The sequence below is a fragment of the Rhyacophila brunnea genome, unplaced genomic scaffold, assembly GCF_057557595.1.
Source record: "Rhyacophila brunnea isolate RB1 unplaced genomic scaffold, BYU_Rbru_1.0 scaffold_17, whole genome shotgun sequence".
Classification (NCBI taxonomy): domain Eukaryota; kingdom Metazoa; phylum Arthropoda; class Insecta; order Trichoptera; family Rhyacophilidae; genus Rhyacophila; species Rhyacophila brunnea.
This window is the reverse complement of record NW_028232827.1, coordinates 17,836,568-17,854,993: the sequence shown is the minus strand read 5'-3', so window position 1 is coordinate 17,854,993 and position 18,426 is coordinate 17,836,568. Positions and strand designations below refer to the sequence as shown.

At 29.2% G+C, this 18,426-nt stretch overlaps 1 protein-coding gene across 1 annotated transcript in view; it reads left to right on the top strand.

The window, feature by feature from the left end:
- LOC147073788 (UNC93-like protein) overlaps window positions 1-18,426 on the top strand; it is a 234,143-nt gene that overhangs the window by 67,831 nt on the left and 147,886 nt on the right. Inside the window, exon 4 of the mRNA XM_085944800.1 lies at window positions 15,657-15,780. Coding sequence (XP_085800926.1) covers window positions 15,657-15,780 — 124 coding nt within the window. The remainder of the gene's footprint in view (window positions 1-15,656; window positions 15,781-18,426) is intronic.

Below are 18,426 nucleotides of genomic sequence, written 5' to 3'. Positions count from 1 at the left end.
AATTATTTTTTAGAATATACATAATTTCACATAACGACGTACTTTAAATTAATTGTTTTTTGTAAGCAAACATATTTTTTCTACTGTAGTGCATTTACATAAAATATATGATATAGCTACAAAATGTTTACACATCAGCTATAAAACATACGATCGTCTCTGTTACTTATGATGTATATTTTTCAAATATTTTTTTCAATGTATACGTGAATTCGGATCTGTAAAATTATTTTAATGGTAAATAACTTACTTTTCCTCATCCTTAACAATACTTGTAAGGATCTGAATGTTGTATGGAAAGGGACGCGATAGAGACATGCACCAGACCTAGTATACTTGGAGGTCACACTGGACAGACCCCTAAAGCCACTGCAAAAAAAAAATTAAAAAAAGTTGCTACAAGAGATAAAATTTTAAGGGAGTTAGTGGAAAGTATTTGTGCAAGACCCATTTTAGCTCAGGGTTATTTTAAAGATTTCATACGGTAACATTATTCCGTTATTTTTATGGCTCCAAAATAACACGGATCATTCGGAGCAATTCTATAAACAATACGTTATCTGCAATAATTGTTAACATACCGCACTGCATCTTACTTGTTTCAAAAAGCATATTATTATTATTATATATATAATAATATAATTGGACTATTTTTATCCAATTAAAGATTGTGATCGGATGTATTTGAAAACAAGTAAGACATGTTAACTGTCTTACTCAACAACATTTGATAGCAAGCAGTTAACGCGGTTATCGCAATTCGTGTTAAAAATATCACGACTGACAGTTGACTTCCCGAGATAATAAAATCAACTGTCTAAATACAATATATATATATATATCTATTTTTTATTCATTTTGGAGTTATGTAAGTGGTATATTTGAATAACCTTGCTGGAGGTACGCAGGCCTTCACGGTTTGGAGGACGATAAATCGAATACAGACCGTAGTAAATAGAACAAAAACAATTTGTATGAAATTTTTACGCTCATTGCAACCAGCTGTACTATCGTTGATATATTTTGGGAATAATCAAGGAAAAAACTTTAAAGATTCAAGTAAAGAGGTATCATGTACATTAGTTATAATGAGTCAAATCGTTTATAGGAAAAAATATAAATATGAGTGGCAATATGAAATCTTCCTTGTCAGATATTTTATACTATTCTAATAACACTAAACACATTAGAGAAAATAACTATGAAAATATCCTTATAAATTGGATGGATGGATCTATAAATGTAACTAAAACTTTAAGATTTAAATTAAACTGATTATATTTAAATAAAAATTAAAAGATATTAAATTATTAGTACGGTTTCAGTTTATATTAGTATTATAACCATAAAATCACAGTATTCTAGTTTTGTTGATTTTCCTTTACGGTTTATTTACTGTATAATATAAGTTGTTCTTAGCTTTCAAATTTGGACGACATGTGGGCAAAATATTAATGCTATGTTGGACCATTTTCCTTCAAGCAGTTAACTTGCACCCTTTTCCGGACCATGAATTTTCGTCAAATTATTCTTCCTGAAAGCAAACCAAATATTTGATTATGTTTTAATGAATATCAGCAAATTTAGTCCGTTTACCAAATAACAAACAAAATATGAATATAAAATATCTAAGAGCTACGTAATATACTTTTGCTACAAACTATTGCGTCATGGAAATAGTTTGCTTGTGTGAAAATTAAAAATAATATGTTTAGTAAAATAAATACAGCCATATTTTTTGACTATGTCCAATCCTAATAAGATCATAATATGAGCTTCCATGGAGTGAATTTTTGTATTAACAGATTTTTGTTTTTACGAGAAATGTATGTTAGTCGCTTGCTCAACCTATTAGGTCCATACTCTGACTGCAAACATAAAATAAAAACAATACGTGTATTTGACAGACCGATGATTCGAACCTTTTCATGATTTTATATTTATAATACTTAATATAAATAAAAGTTTCTTTTAAGTTTTGTTTGTAATGCAATAAAAACATATTCATTAGTTTATTATTTAATTTTATTCATACACAAAATATAAGAATGCCCGATTCTTTATTAGAAAAAATACATAATTTAAAATACCTCAAATGTATAGCTATTAGAAAAAATGTTGGACGGAGTAGAATTTTATTCTTACTCACATTTTTCTCTTTCCGGGTGAGTTCTCTTATTTGTTTAGCTATCTTTCTATGTATGATTCATGCAAATTATTACTACTCTATATTAATTACTTAAATTTCTGTCAAATTCATTTTTACCAGCTTTTTCATTAATTAGGGTAAAATATTACTAACTTAATAATAGGTTTTATTAGTGTTATTCTTTCTGTGATTTTTTTTTTGATTCAGAACTATCTAAATATGTATTAATGTTTTACGATTTATGAAATAATTTAAAAAAATCCGTATAGTTATAGATGTATATTATTCGAATCCTACTCAGTACAATTATTTTCGTAACATATCTGTTTCTGAGGTTTTTCAGAATTATGTATTTTATATTCATTTTTGATTTCTTCTCAAATGAAGTAAAAACACTCGCCTAACTTATTGTGATTGAGTGATACAGGATTTTTAACATCTCTGAAAAAATAACTTATTTCAATATATTTTTCTTACATCTCGATACTCAGATACAGTAAAACAATAATTCTCACCACCTTGAAAGAATCGTTTTACTTATAAGTTTCCTTCAGACTTTCTACGCCTACGTAGTTTTAAATTACCTAACTCGCGATGGTAATGTAGTTAAAAAACGAATATTATTATGCTAAAGCTCTGAAATATCGTATGTAATATAAATGGAATATAAAAGAGTGAGCAGGGTTGTTTTTTATTTATTTTTTTGTAGGAAAAAATAAATCTCATGCTAATACATAATTCCTGAGAGACTCGCGGTTTACGTATTCCTGAAAGCCTTTCAATACCTACTGACAGCAAGTACCTTTATTCGTTTCTTAAAAAAAACTGCCAAGGATCGACTTTGGGCATTAAATTTTTCAAGAAGGAAAGTCTCCGAATTATTAATAATCCTACTATTTCTGTCGATAAAAATGAATGTTCACATTAGATATACCCACCTGTAAGGTATGACATAATATATTCAATACTCTAACCAGTAACCTATACTTAAATAACTTTATTGAGGGGTTTAGTTGTTGTGTTTGTCAACTACCCCCGTTAACATAACATGTTCAGACAGGTTGTGTTTGATGTGTAGATGTGATATTATAATATTGGCCTTCACAAAAAAAACGCGCGTGTACATTTTCATGATTTTATATTTAGTATAAAGTACAATTATGTATATTATACTTCTGGTGATTTTATATGGCAGAAAAAGTATTGAAATCTATGATGTACACGTACAGGTATGATACTTTTTCACTTTATATTTTAAGAAAGGATGAGTGCCTCGTATATTAAAGCTCTCTAGACAACTGGCGTTTCCGTCTCGTTATTGTATATAGTCTAAAATGAGCATAGACAAAAACATGTCAGTTCTGGAGTTGAGTAAAACTTATAAAACTTAATGGAATTCATATGATTGAATTAGCATAAAATTATTTTTAAAGGTTTAGAACTTCATAACTTTATGATTATATGCGTTTTCGTATAATATTTTTGATAAAAATTTACATTACACTAGAAAAAATTAAAAATTTTATACCAATAATTCAATAAAGATAAACATAAGAATGCCTTTCAATGATAAATTTAGGGGCGTTCCTCATTTGAAAACGGAAGTGAGATTAGCTGCACTGGAGGGGATTGTTAGTTCATAGCTTCAACACATGGACAAGAAATTCTTGTTTGACAATACATAAGAACTCTGTAACCATCATATATTAGCATCGCTCTCTCCCTTGAAAAAGATTAGTGATATTAAGGCCGGTTATGTCAGTTCGACAACAATATTGCATGATTATTTTCTCATATCTATAAAATTAATCGACCGCCACTTCAATATTCATCGATTATTAACTTACAAGAAGGCTTTGCAGGTTTGCAGCTTGATCCTTTATATTTCCCAAGAGTTAAAACAACAGTAAAACAATGTATTTCAAATTCATTACACAGCTTTTTAATTCAAATATAAAAATATGTAGATTATTTTGGACCAGTCTTATTTAAAAGATTTTATTGTAATATTTATACGTAGCGTCATTTGAGTGATTTTGTGTTGGGCATACTTGTACGCTGTAAAAATTTGACAGCTGACTTGTATATTCTTGCTAAAGTAAGCACCTGTATATTATATTTACTTGATAATAATATAAGAAAGTAAAAGTATTAGTTGTTTGTTCTCCAAAGATTAAGAATGAAACTGTCATCTGTGATAAGATTTTTTAGGAAAATAATTATGTTCAAACATATTGCTTAGAATATCGATGTATATTTTTAACTAATGTCAAAGTGAATTTTTATTATTATTGTTTTATAATATTATTCACAGATATACAATAATAGAATGTGATATAAATTTACTCATATTTTGTGGCTTGACATATATTCTATGCTTTTGATATATCGTCGTATTGTCTACCTTCTAGGAAGGTATAATAATGATTCTAGAAGATAACCGTTGTGTCTGCTGAAATATCTAAAAATAAATAATTAATATTTCCAAATATTAAATTAAGACGCTATCGACGAAAACCAAATGACAATATTGTTTTGGAATAATGATATATTAAAAAATCAATACTGTTTTATTATTTGTAGTAGTTATTTTGAATTAACTTTTAACCATATTATTATTATGATGATGTAATTTTATTTTTATTTTTTTAGTATATATTTCTAAGTTCAATTGCTAGAAAAACATATTAAAATACAGAACTTTGCGGCTTTCAATGCTGATGAAAATCAATTTTAAACAAACACTTAAAACTACATTTGAGATACACACAAAAATATTTAAATACGTTGATTCATTTCAGGGGAAAGCATGTATCAGTTAAATAGATATCATTAAAACTTTTTTCTCCCTGTAACCACAATTGTATTGTGACTCAAAGAATAGGTTTGTATATAACTAAAATAGGTAGGTATGTTGTTTAATCATGGGATTTTTGTTTGAGTCGTGAAATGACATGTTTTATACCTGCCTACCCTTAATTGCCGTTCCCAAAAGGGGGCAAGGGTAGCTTTAGTTACTCCCTCTTGATGATTGGTTTGTATTTGCTGAAATTGTCTTGTTGGGTTTTTCGGATATTGCAGAGAGAATTTTCGGTGTAATTTTATTCCAATGAAATATCGATATACAGGTTATGATCGTCATCGATATTGATAGATCAAGCTTTCAAGCGAAAATTAAAATAAATAATAAATGTGGTTTTTGCTGTCGAAGGTCGAGAAAAACTATAATATAATAATTGTCTCTACCCGCGTCTGGAATAACATTCCCTTTAACTCTACGTCAGCCGATATTTTTACCTTTCCTAGCTCGACCAGCTTCGGTTTCCCACCCTTCTGGGTATTATGTTTGCTGCTACAAAATATTCTGGAATCCGGTATATCTACATGTTTACGGCTAGTTTTTTACAAGTAATATTATCATTAGTCTCCAGTCCTAATACTTTTATAGTATTTATATTTTAATTACTTAATAATCTTACTCTAATTTACAATAAATTTATGTACGATAAATAAATTATACTCTTAACATCAATAATTAGATAAAACCTACTTATGCTATTTAAACTGATTTTTTTGCCAACTCAGATTATATTTGCTATAAGGTAGCTCAATACTGGTTCAGCACACATTCAGGTGCTATAGAAATTAGTAGGTAGGTAGAGTATCCTCCAGATAACCTTGCCATTGTACATAGTGAGAAGGATTTGCTTGTATACGCAACCGTATAATTGTATTAGTAAAAGCCAGGCACTTGATTGGTTTACTCGCGTACTCCGTATACAGGGTTTGAAATGGACCGGAACACACCGGAGCGCCGTTTCTGTTCGTGAAATTGGTAAAGTTATTGCTCCGTCTCGTGGAAAAAATAATTTCACCGTCTGAGTCTAGATATGGCATATAATAAAAAATCTAACACACTTATTTATATAAAATACACTTAAAATTTGATAACTATATTAATATCTACAGAAAATTGTCGAGCGCTACGGTTTGTAAACTTTTCCATTTCGAGCGCTGGCCGTATAATTGTATTAGTAAATTCCAAGCACTTGATTGGTTTATTCACGTTTTAATTCAAAAAAATCTATTCCAAATGGCAAGCTTAGATGGCGGCCACTCTACCCTAAAAGATGACACGCTTGTGATAGTACCACTGTGAATATTAGACTTAATCGAAATTTTGGTTCACGAACCTGATATCATGAGACAACAAATGTGAATGTCGGGGTTAACACTCAATACCACATAACATAATGGAATCATTCTATATTGGCACCATAGGCGATATGATGGCATTGTGTAATATAATGACTATAGTTCTAGCAAACAACACCAATACCACTGCGATTCACTTTCGCTGTACCCATGAAATTATTGTATAATGATTTTAGTATACAATATTGTCATGATACTTATACATATATATATTTATTTTACGAATACACATTGAGGGGTTTCAAATGTAATATACATTTGCCAGCTAATTTCATTTCTACTTACGAACTTTTATTATAATACATAATAATTATGTAATTTTATGACATTATTTACCAAGTAACATATTTATTTTATTAAATTAAATGTTAAAATTATTTATAATCAAACTACAATAATTTTATGTTAGTACAATGTAACTTATTGTTCTCATAACAATATTTTTTAAATTTTAATTAAAGAGATAGTTATCATTTGATTTATCTGGGAAATACGTTTTTAATTCATATTATAGTTAAAAGTTTTATACAGGCCACGTCTTTAAACACGTGTTTTAATTTTTTTGAATTTTCCTTTTTTTGTAAATAAAAAAGTGGCACAAAATTCAACCACGCACGAGTTTCCGCCATCATTTTACTCCCATTTCCTCCTTTCAGACCTTATTTATCAAATGGCGTACGACTTTTTCTCAGTTTTACTTGTGCACCGTATTTAAGAGGTGAAAAACCATTTCATTTCGCACCAAAACTATATCTTACTTTATTTGAAATGTGAAGAAAGTGTATAACTACCCTTAATTTATTTTAACTTCATCTCTATCGCAAAATTATAGATTTGTTTAAAGAATAGCTAAATACCTACGTAGATTTATTTTCAATTGTATAATATTATAATCATAATATAGCCACTCAGTATTATAGTATTTTTGTTTAAATAATTCCCAGTCTATATTAAACCCTTAAATTATGTGCTTAATATATAAAAATAACTTTTATAAATATACATACAGTACATTCTCAGTAATCCGCCGCTCGATTATCCGAAAACTACTATAATCCGCCGTTATTTTTATTAGTTGAAAGCACAAAATCAAGCTCTATAATTAGCCGGTATTTGATTGTCAATTTCAGTAGTTTGCCACGTATAAGTATACAACGCAGATGAGACGGGTATATTTTGGAAACTTCTCCTTCGTAAAACGTACGTTCATCAAGAAGAAAGTAATGTACCAGTGAGGAAAGTGCTCAAGGACCGCATCATTATTATGCCGTGCTTCAATGCAACCGGGACACAGAAACTGAAGCTTTTGGTCATAGAGGAAGCCAGGAATCTGAAGCCATTCAAGAATATCTGCCTCACTGAACAACTGCTTAATATTTAGTTAATATACACACTTTATAAATAATTATGTATAATTTAGTAAATACTGGATTTTGATTATGAATAAAACCGTAATTTGCTAGTACAAATTTTTCAAAAAAAATATTTTTACTGAATACGTTTAAATGTTTACCATATTTTGTTTGTAAGCACTATAATCCGCCACTTTCACTAATTTGACACTTGTCTGGTTTTTCGTGTAGCGGATTACTGAGAGAGTACTGTATATTATGTAACAATAAAACCATACACTATTAACCAAACGCCCACGGTGGCCGAGCGATAATGTGTGGGCTTATAAAGTCAGTGGTCTCAGATGCAAAGTTCTGGCAAAAGGTCACGTTATTTTGTAATGTATGTTTGAATTCAGTATATAGACATATTTAAAATTTTACCAATAGATTTATATTATTAAATCATTGAATCACCCGGGTTTTAACCCCAATTTCTAAATGGTTTTTTACTATAGATTTATTTCGTTGTATGTGATTTACAATAATAAAATATGCAGAGTTTTAAGTCATTTAATAAACTTTCTATAAAATTATTATTATTCCAATGAGTTTTTGAAAAATAAACGCATTTTAAGTATAATTAATACAGATTTTTACATCACCTTGTTATTGGGTTGTATTGGATCAAAATTCATGCTTCAAGTTGCATTATTATCCAATGCAGCATTTTCCTCGACTCAGTAAGATGTCCACGCTATTTTCTAGGTTAGACCTGCAGGATGTGGATTTTTAATATTTTATCCCTACAAGGTAAGTAAGTGGTGGCTCTAACGATGAAATCTATGTAGCTATTCTATGTGGAAGTATCGCTCTATTTAATAGCATCTGCATAATCTTAACAAATTACACAAACTATGTAGACTATTTGTAACGTGGTTGTAGTAGTGAAACCCTCAGATTTGATTTAGGCATCTATTCTTAAAACTTTAATATGTATGCCTTTGAGCTTTGAGCTTTCATTAGATGTCACGTTTCAAGAAGCATACACGTATTTAATATCCGGCAATTTATTTTTATATAGGACATCAAAAACTTGAATGCATCTGTAAATTGTTTTTTATGAAATTGTAATTATTTATAGAATGTAACAAAACCATTTAAGGATAATTTTATGAATGAAGTATTGAAAAATAGATAGACTCAGTATTACTAAACAACCGTTGTTATACTGTCTGACAACATAATATCATATTTAAAATATGTAGTAAATTTCTTTAGCGGAACATATAATATAATATGTAGATCACCACAGAGTGGAGATTGTATTAAAAAATGTTTTTAGGATAAATAGATATTAATCACTTGCTCAACTTATTATAACTATACTGTGGGTCCAAATACACATTAAACGTGAATTTGGGAAACTCGTGCTTTAAGCTCAAGACCCGTAATTTTATAAACCAATACGTTACTGCTCGGCTATTGTGCTATGTTAAATGTTTTATCCTAGATATTTACATTTTAAACTATATTAAAATGTTTTTATTATCCCTAATATAATTTTTAAAATTGAACCTGATTTTTCCTTTGATATTATAATATTAAGTAAATCAAAGGCAAATAAGCACCTTCTTATTTTAATTTATTAAATTTACCAACACCGATTTTACCTAACAAATTAAACTCAAAAGATGGTATTTAATGAAAGGTAAATTACAATTTTTACTACCGGATTAAAAATGTGGACAAGAAAGTGAAAATAGATTATTAGGCTTTTTCACAGAGGTTAGATATTTATTAGCTTTAAAAAATCTTCTTGAGAACATGCCTTGGATGTTAATATGAATAATAATTAAAAACAAACAAAAAAAAATTAAAAAATCCAATTTCAAATTAAAAATACCTACAAGTAAGATGTATAAAAAGTTGAAATTATAAAAAAATAAAAAAACACTTTTCATTAGATTGTTTTAAATATTCCTAATCTATTTGTTATGTTATTATTACAAAATCAGCTCTTTTAATTTCATCACACAAAAAGTATTATTTACACTTGTCTTTAACGATACTGAAAAAAAATCATTTTATAAATAAATAATAATAAATCTTAATTTTTATATGCGTGGTGTCCATATGCTCCAACTAAGGGGCGTATATGGCCATAGAAGAGATAAGAAGTGCTTAGTAAAACCCTAAAAACGCATTTTTGGGTGACATTCAATATTTCTTATTTATTTTTAGTATTTTATTTCATTTCAATAGTAATTATAACAGTAATTATTATATAACACCGATTATCCATAATAATGTGAGCTCATGTACCCTAAAAATCATGGCATATCTTAATTGTTAGTAAAAATAAATTAATATTTAAAATAAAATTTTGAATAATAAAAAATGGAAACCTTTGTACTAAGTTTCACTTTACGTGGTATAATATAACACACAATTAGATTTATAAAACTCAGTAATTCACCCGACAAAAGATTAGAACTCTCTGCAACACTTCTGCAAAGTGTCGTGCTGAGATTCTACATGCCAACAAATGGAAAAAAGCAGCGTGAGGGTCGGGTGAAAAAGACATCTTAATAGGATTCGAAGGGCATTTTTTATATGGTTACTTTGCCGTTTCCAAGATAAGACATCAGTGAAAGGATCGCTAGAAAATTTCATGGCCCGTTTTCATCGCCTTTCGTCAAGTCGGCACGTTTTGCTCATACCTATGCCATATGGTTAATATAATATTCATACAAAACGGATGTAGATAGTTTGATTAGGATGAATTTCAAATCAATGCTCATTGACACTTTTACGTATTTTTTTCCCAAAAAGATTTTTTTTTGAAATTCGAAAATTTTTATAATTCCTCAATATGTAGGTAACATCCAAAAAGATTAATAACAAATTATTTTGGAATACTAACATATAATAATATATACATATTATAATATGGAAAAATATTTTCAAATACAATATCAATAAATAGTAACATTTGCCTAATGATTCTTATTTAATAAACTATTTTTTTTTATTCAACGAATAAGACACAAGATTTTAGAATGTAACATTATATTATATTATATTGAATATACATAATTTGAAAACCTCTCATGCATAATATTATACACACTAGAAAAAATCATGTTGTAGAAAAAAAACGACACCCGACGGGACTTGTACCGGTATCTTCTAAATTCGCGCAAGTATGCTTTTCCAATTAAACTACGGGCATCTTATTAAATTACGACAATTTTAACTAGTAGCTGTTGTAACATGAAATTCCTAACCAATTATTATTGTTTTTATTTAATAAATCTATCAAAACACTCTCTTGTTTGAAGCAATATGGTCGGTAAATAATTATCATGTCTATCTAAACAAAAACTTAATACGACTATAAACACGATTATAGGACTACTCACTGCAAAATAATTATTCACCTTCTCAATTTAGTTATAATTCATCAGTTACATATTTTACATTTTTCATATTATCTTATGACACATAAGCTTATATAAATCACAGTTGCACTGTACGCCATAATACAAAGCACAGACGAACGATTATTTACAGGCAACTTAATGCTTACTTTCAAGCATAAAATTACACTCACACCTATGACGGTACATTGTGTCGTTTTTCACAGAATGTACGTCATGCAAACTTGTTAATTTTTATGCCACCATTTTGTGAACAACGTCAAATGGCTGTAATATTCCACGGAACACGTCCAAGTAGGCAGTTTACTTTTTATCGAGCTTTTATTTCAACGAAAACTTTCCGATAGAAACTTTTGTTGAGAGAGTTATTAAAAATGTTGAACAAGCCTCTTTCATAAGTTTCCAACATGATTTTGTTGCCGAATTAACTTGTAAATTTATTAACACATCTTTGATAAAGAAAATATGTTTTTTCATGTTTAACTTCTTAATAGCCATGAAATTATTTCTGTTTATTACAACTTCAGTTGTAGTGTTAATTAAACAAGTTTCCTATGTTCATTTATAATATTATTTCAAAAGCGGTATTTTTCTTGAAAACTTCAATTATTATTTACTCAAACATTTTTTTCTATTATACTGGGAAAAAATTATAACGTAGATATTTGAATTTATTGTGCATTCTAAATCAATTACCTCATTTAGTGCTAACACCGCGACTGGCGCGTTTGGAGTACTTGGCCATTAGATATAATTAACGTGTTATTTAAATAATTAAAACGTAATTAAAAGTTCAGCAGTGATTGTGTTATTAATTTTCATAAAATGGAAGGTAAGAGAACTTTTTAGCACATATCAATAGGATGTGATTTTTTGTAAAAATGGTAGGTACCTATCTACTTATAATATAATGAGCAAAAAAGCATGCATACATAATATGATGTACAAATTATATTATTTATTACTTACAACTATTCCGATAAGTCAATTTTTATTCCATACTTCTTCATTCATAGTTTTTAATTTATCTCATATTATTAAATTTATAATTAAACACACTTCATGTAATATAAACATACATAATATTATATTAGAAAAATATTGTAAAAACTTGAATAATCATGTTCAATTATTAGAGAATCATAATATGGGTCGCCACGGAGTGGAGATTATATAATCAGATCTTAATTTTTACGAGAAATGGATTTTTGCCAGTTGCTCAATCTATTAGGTTTATAGGTTTATACTCTATGTTCTAACATACATTGGAAAACATATGTGAAGTTTTACAGACACTGGATTTGAACTCAGGGCCCACGACATCATAAGCCAATACGTTACCTTTCAGCCATTAGAGGCGTCACCGAACATTTGTTGATGAGAGTTCACTCCATATATTATGATCTACGATGTTCTAGTGATTTTTTTTATTATGTATATGACGTATATTTCAGAAAAATAAGTTTAATATACATCAAACCAAACATTTAAATCGTTTTTTTTACTGGAAAAAGGCACTTTAAAAGTATATTTAATAATATAAGAGAATTATGTGTTATTAAAATTTTGAACCAAACTACACGTTTCCAATATTAAATATTTCCTTCAGATTTCACCTCACACATATTATTATTATTTAATCTTATACAGTAAAATACCGGCATTGTTCACATTTCGCAGAAGCTGTTTATATTCTTAGCACGTTTTCCTTGTACCTACGGAAATTCTTTTTATGTTTCCTCTTTCCAGTCACTTAAACGCTTTGATTATTATGAAGCTTTTCAGTTTACCCAGGTTTCGTTATGTCATGGAGTGTTTATGCAAATTTCAACTATAAGATAGAGAAACTTAAATAATTAATATCCCATATATAATTATTTTAAAACACCTCAGAGAAATGTATAGCCATTAGAAGAAAAAAATAAAAAATACAACGACCAGTGGGTTTCGAACCCGCTATATGCGTCATATCTAATAACGATGAGATTTCAGAAGCATGGGCTAGGTTAAGGGTCGGCAAACCGTGGCTCGTGAGCCGCATATGGCTTTTTGGGTATTGGCGTGCGGCTTTTTGCCAAATTCCCAATTTTTACAAAAACTTTTGCAAAATTCACAATTTTTATTTGTTGTCATTAATTTGTACACTTATTATATTATATAATGACATTATTGCGAGCCTAATTTTTCCTCCGTGATGGTTGATGCAAAAAGATATGATTGTTGCTGTTTTAAATCCGCCCATTGCAAAAGTCGACAAATCAAATTGTTCTCCATTTGATATAGACACGAGCACTTTCGAAATACAATTTTATCGGTGGATTTAACAAGCAAATAGTTATGGAGCTCAAAATTTGTAGGTTTTGCCACAAAAATTGAGGATTTGGAGAGAGAAAAATGCAATTTAATTTCACAACACAAGTGGGGCGCTCTAAATCTACATGAAGTAGATACTACAATTTTTAATACATATTATGGAATAACTTTCCGAACTCATATTTGAGTCTACATAATAATATGTATGAGAACAATCATTTTCAAACATGAACAATATAAATAGCATTTATAGAAGCCAAATAACTGATGAAAATTTTTTACGAGTCGCGCCTGAAATTAAAAACTACAAGTTACATACCAAACATACACACTCTCCAAAGAAATGCTAGGAAGATCATTGTTCACATGACTTTTAAGGAATGCGTACAAATTGTATGTAATTCATATTCTGTAAAAATTATCATATAATGTCAACAATAAAAACATTTACTACTAAGTATTTACGTTAGTTTTATTCGGGAAATCTTCTTCATTTAATAAATAAACGATTATAAAATGTAATTAATTCATTTAAATAAATCATATTTATAAAAATATACGTATGGCTCTCGAATTTTTTTTGACCGTTGTGCCACTCATATTTGGCTTTTTTGGTTCAAGAGTTTGCCGACTCCTGGGCTAAGCGCTAGGCGTTGTATTTTTTCCAAAAATATGGTTTTACTGGCTATATAATATTTCTTTGAGGTGTTGCCAATAAAATAATATGACATTCTTAAATCTTGTAAATTATTCGTTGATTAAAAAAATAATATTTTATTAAATCAATACCCCATTCAAGTATATTACAAAATGTTAGATAGTCAAAAATGACCAATTGTCTACAGATAAATATTCAATGAAATTATAATTAAATCCGATATACTACTGTAGCGGAAACCCATGTAGTCTACCGCTAATTAGCCTAATTACGTGGTAATAAAATAATTACGTAGTAAATACAAATTACGTACTAATTAAAATATATGTATTGAATTGCCACATTCGGTATGTATTATTTAACTAACCTAGATATGTGTGTGGCTTAACGTTAACCTCGATCCTATCTTGTACTTTGATCGAATCGACTTAATAAAAATCGAATAATTTACTGATATCTTCAAAATTAAATTACATTATAATAATTAAAAATACCCATCATCTGATTACATTAATAATATTTGTCTTGGATTATCTGTAAAACATGAGAAAAAACATGAAATTATATAAGAGAGAACGAAACAGGAAGAACTTGTACGTATTAAAAAAACAAGACGTATTAACGCAAATTCTGAATTTAAAAATCGAATGAATTGTTTATTTTACTCTGGTCGTGAAAAATAACAAATGATACTCTAATAATGCTTACAGTACGGTAAGGTAATGCATCGAGTTATTAGAGAATCAATAAATTAGTGTATTATCCAATGATAGGATTCTGTAACCTACTGTAACCTTAGACAACTCACTCAATCAAAAAATAGAAACATTATGGATGAGAAAGAACTAGCAACTAAGCGTCGCTGCTTGACAAATGACCGAGTTCAACGATGGTGTGCTTGGCAAAAAACTACAAAAACTATCATAGGAATACTTTAAAATCCGCTGAGAGCATTCTTATGGTCGTCTAGTGCCTATTTGGGTAAATTTATAAAACGCCATTCGCCTTCGTATACATTTATTTATCTTGCAGTCTTTTCGTAGTATGCTCAATATCAACCTTCCATGCCACATTGTATGACTTGTAATATTTGGATTTATCTTACATTAAAAGTTAATTTTTTACATGCTTACGTAATCACTAGTAGCACACATCGGTTGACCAATTTACGCTTAAGGCACAATGGGAGGTCATATCTGAAGACACTATTCTGGAGAGTAAATGCGCTCCAGTTTTGTTTTGATAGCAAATTTCGTCACACCTACCACCGCCAATAGAAACGTCTTGTCTAGGATAGATGTAGTTGTTAACTCATTCGATTTGAGTGCCATTGATGAGGATCGCTTTTGACTTTAAAAGTGTATTTTATTATATCGCATGTGACGTATTTTTTGCTAAGTGATCCTAGTAGCACCATATTTGCTTTTTATCGCTCTTACTTTTACAGATAGTATTAAATGTTTTCTTTATTAATATAACTCGCATCGGTATGATTTTTTTATATTATTGTACTTACCTACTAAAATTCATTTTTCTTTCTTTTTCAGGTAGCAGATGCTTATTCAGAAATAACCGGACAAGCTTCCGATATGTTGGTGACCAGATTTTTTGGATTCTTCTTCTTCTTCTACCAAATGGCTCAAGTCTGGGGTAACCTCATATCATCAGCAGGTAATATTTATTTAATTTATATTAACAATTATTTAATACTTGTATACTAAAAATACTAAATATATGAGTATAAACAAGCTACATGTAAATAACAGTATCTTAATAAAGTTCCTTTGGAGAGAGCACAATTCATTGTACACTTCGGTTGCACTCCTTATGATAACTGGGCCCACACCATTAAACTAAAATACCGAGTAGAAAAGGCCAGAGCTGCTTTTATATTACTGAGACAAAAGCAATGTAGCCACTTCCTAAACCTGGAACTTAAAATAAGAATGGAAAGATGCTACGTCTTTTCAGTCTTACCACACAAAATAATAGCGTGAATACTCACAAAAATAACATTAAAAAATTAAACCTTTCAAAATATGAATATTTAGATGCATGCTATGGAACACTTTGAAAGACAAAGTTACAATAACTATTAAGGATAAAAAACTAAAGAAAAATTAGTTAGCATAATTTGGACGCATCATACGGCATCCCAGGAAATATTAACTAGTGTATAGCATCATTCATCTAAAGATCTCTAATAAATGACGTCCTCCAAGACAAATAATATCCTGGATGAAGAATTTTAGTCTTATTTAAATTCAGCACTCCATCTCTATTTCGAGCAGCTACATATAGGGTAAAACAGCTGAAATTCAGTTATATTAATCTATTTTTTTTGATAAAGTGTTGTCAGTAATTTGCATCTTTACTCTGGGTGATATAATTTAAAATACCATCAAGTAATTTTGTCTGGCGTGGAATTTGAACCCGCATCCATAGTTTCACAGACGTACTCTTAGAAAACCATTTTCCACCGGAAAGCTTCTGCTTTTATTAGACATTATTTTGAGTTTTATTAAACCTTTCATAAAATAAATAAACCGACAAAGCGTTTACTTATCTAAATGAGTTTCATATTCCGCTTCTTACTTGAGATTATTTCCCAAAAATTATAGTACCTACTGTGAAACTCAAAAATCTCGCTTGGTTTAAATTTATGAATAAAATATCATGGAATACATTTCAAAAAGAATAAAATTGTAAAGGTTTCTCTAAGCTGAAACGCATGTTGAATTTTAAATATACATCATTTCAAACAACATAATATTTTAGGGTTTTTTTAAAGCTACTTTTGTGAGTATTTTTGTTACTTTGATGATATAATAATACATAAAGAACATTTCTGAATGTTACACTTAAAATAAAGTAGGCATCATTTTAATACTTTGTTTTCTTTGCAACATATCGATACTAATAAATTTACATATAATATAAGTCACTTACAGCAAATTAATACTATTAATTTCCGCAATACATTATTTTTTTATGTTTCCTAAAATATATTAGGAGCACAATGTATAATAACATTGTTTAAAATTCAACCTTTAGCACTACTATAATAGTGATTATAGATTATAATAATCTTTTACAGATATTAACCTCATCCAAAACTTATTCTATACTGGATGAACCAGTAACATTGTCTGCTAGTTAAATTTGTTATATTTATGATGGATTGAAATTAAAGAAACGTGTTTGTGCCGACTGTGAACACGGAAGAGTGAAGTTTATTTCCGATCATCGACAATACAATAAGTCAACAAGCTTAAACCTTTACATAATAGATTGCGCTAGTGGTATTTTGAGCATATTTCAACAACATTGACTATGGTGTAGTCTATATCATTTATTGTTCGGCCATTCTAATCTAATGTTTTTCCCTTCAAAGAATGTGTATACTGTTTGCTTTGCTGCTAACTCCACTTTCATATGCCGCCATATTCCATATGCCGCATGATAATTTCACCTCCATAAACTTCATAAAGCTAGTAATTGTACCTTGACTTCTAAATTCTTAAATTTTACTTTATTTAGCAGCCCCAAAGATTCTTTCCAACATTTTATTTTATCGTGAAAGCTCTAGGGAACCGTTTCAAATAGAAAATTTTAGAGCAATCTGCAAACCAGCCAACTGCACTTTGAACCAAAATGAGATTTTGATGCTATTTTATTATAAAGCATGTTTTTATGCTCACACAAAATTTCAAACTCCTAAACCTATAAATAAATGCGTTATCGCCCTTCAAACAAAACAGCCAACCGCAGGTACCAAATTTCCAATATCGTAAATAGAACAACTCCGCTCTTTATATAATTTTTCTTTATATATAAAAAAAAAACTTAAACAGTGTATTAATTCATAGTGCAGCTTATTTCTATAGTTTTTTTGGCATTGTTAAATTCCGCTCGATAGTTAAATGATTTTATTTTTTTTCCTTCCTGAACAATTTTCCTAAATAGAGTAAACCGATTTACAGATTAAGCATTCAATATATTGCTTGTATGGTGTCTCTGGAAATGTCCGAAAATATGCTCCGAAAAGTAAGAGATGCTCAAGTTGGTGAAACTTGGTGATCAATGACCCATCGGGCCGTCCAACCTGGTCGCCAAAAAAGTCAATTTTATTGCGTTTAAAAAAATAGTCGCGTCTTATTGCGAACGTGAATATCTCTTCACATAGTGTTGGATGTCCGTATTATTTAAGAGCGGACGTGCTCAGCGTGGGTCAAAATGGAGCTTTTTTTTATATGTTCAAATCATGATCCTGAACATACCTTAAACGTTGTAGATAATCTATTTACATAATTTTAA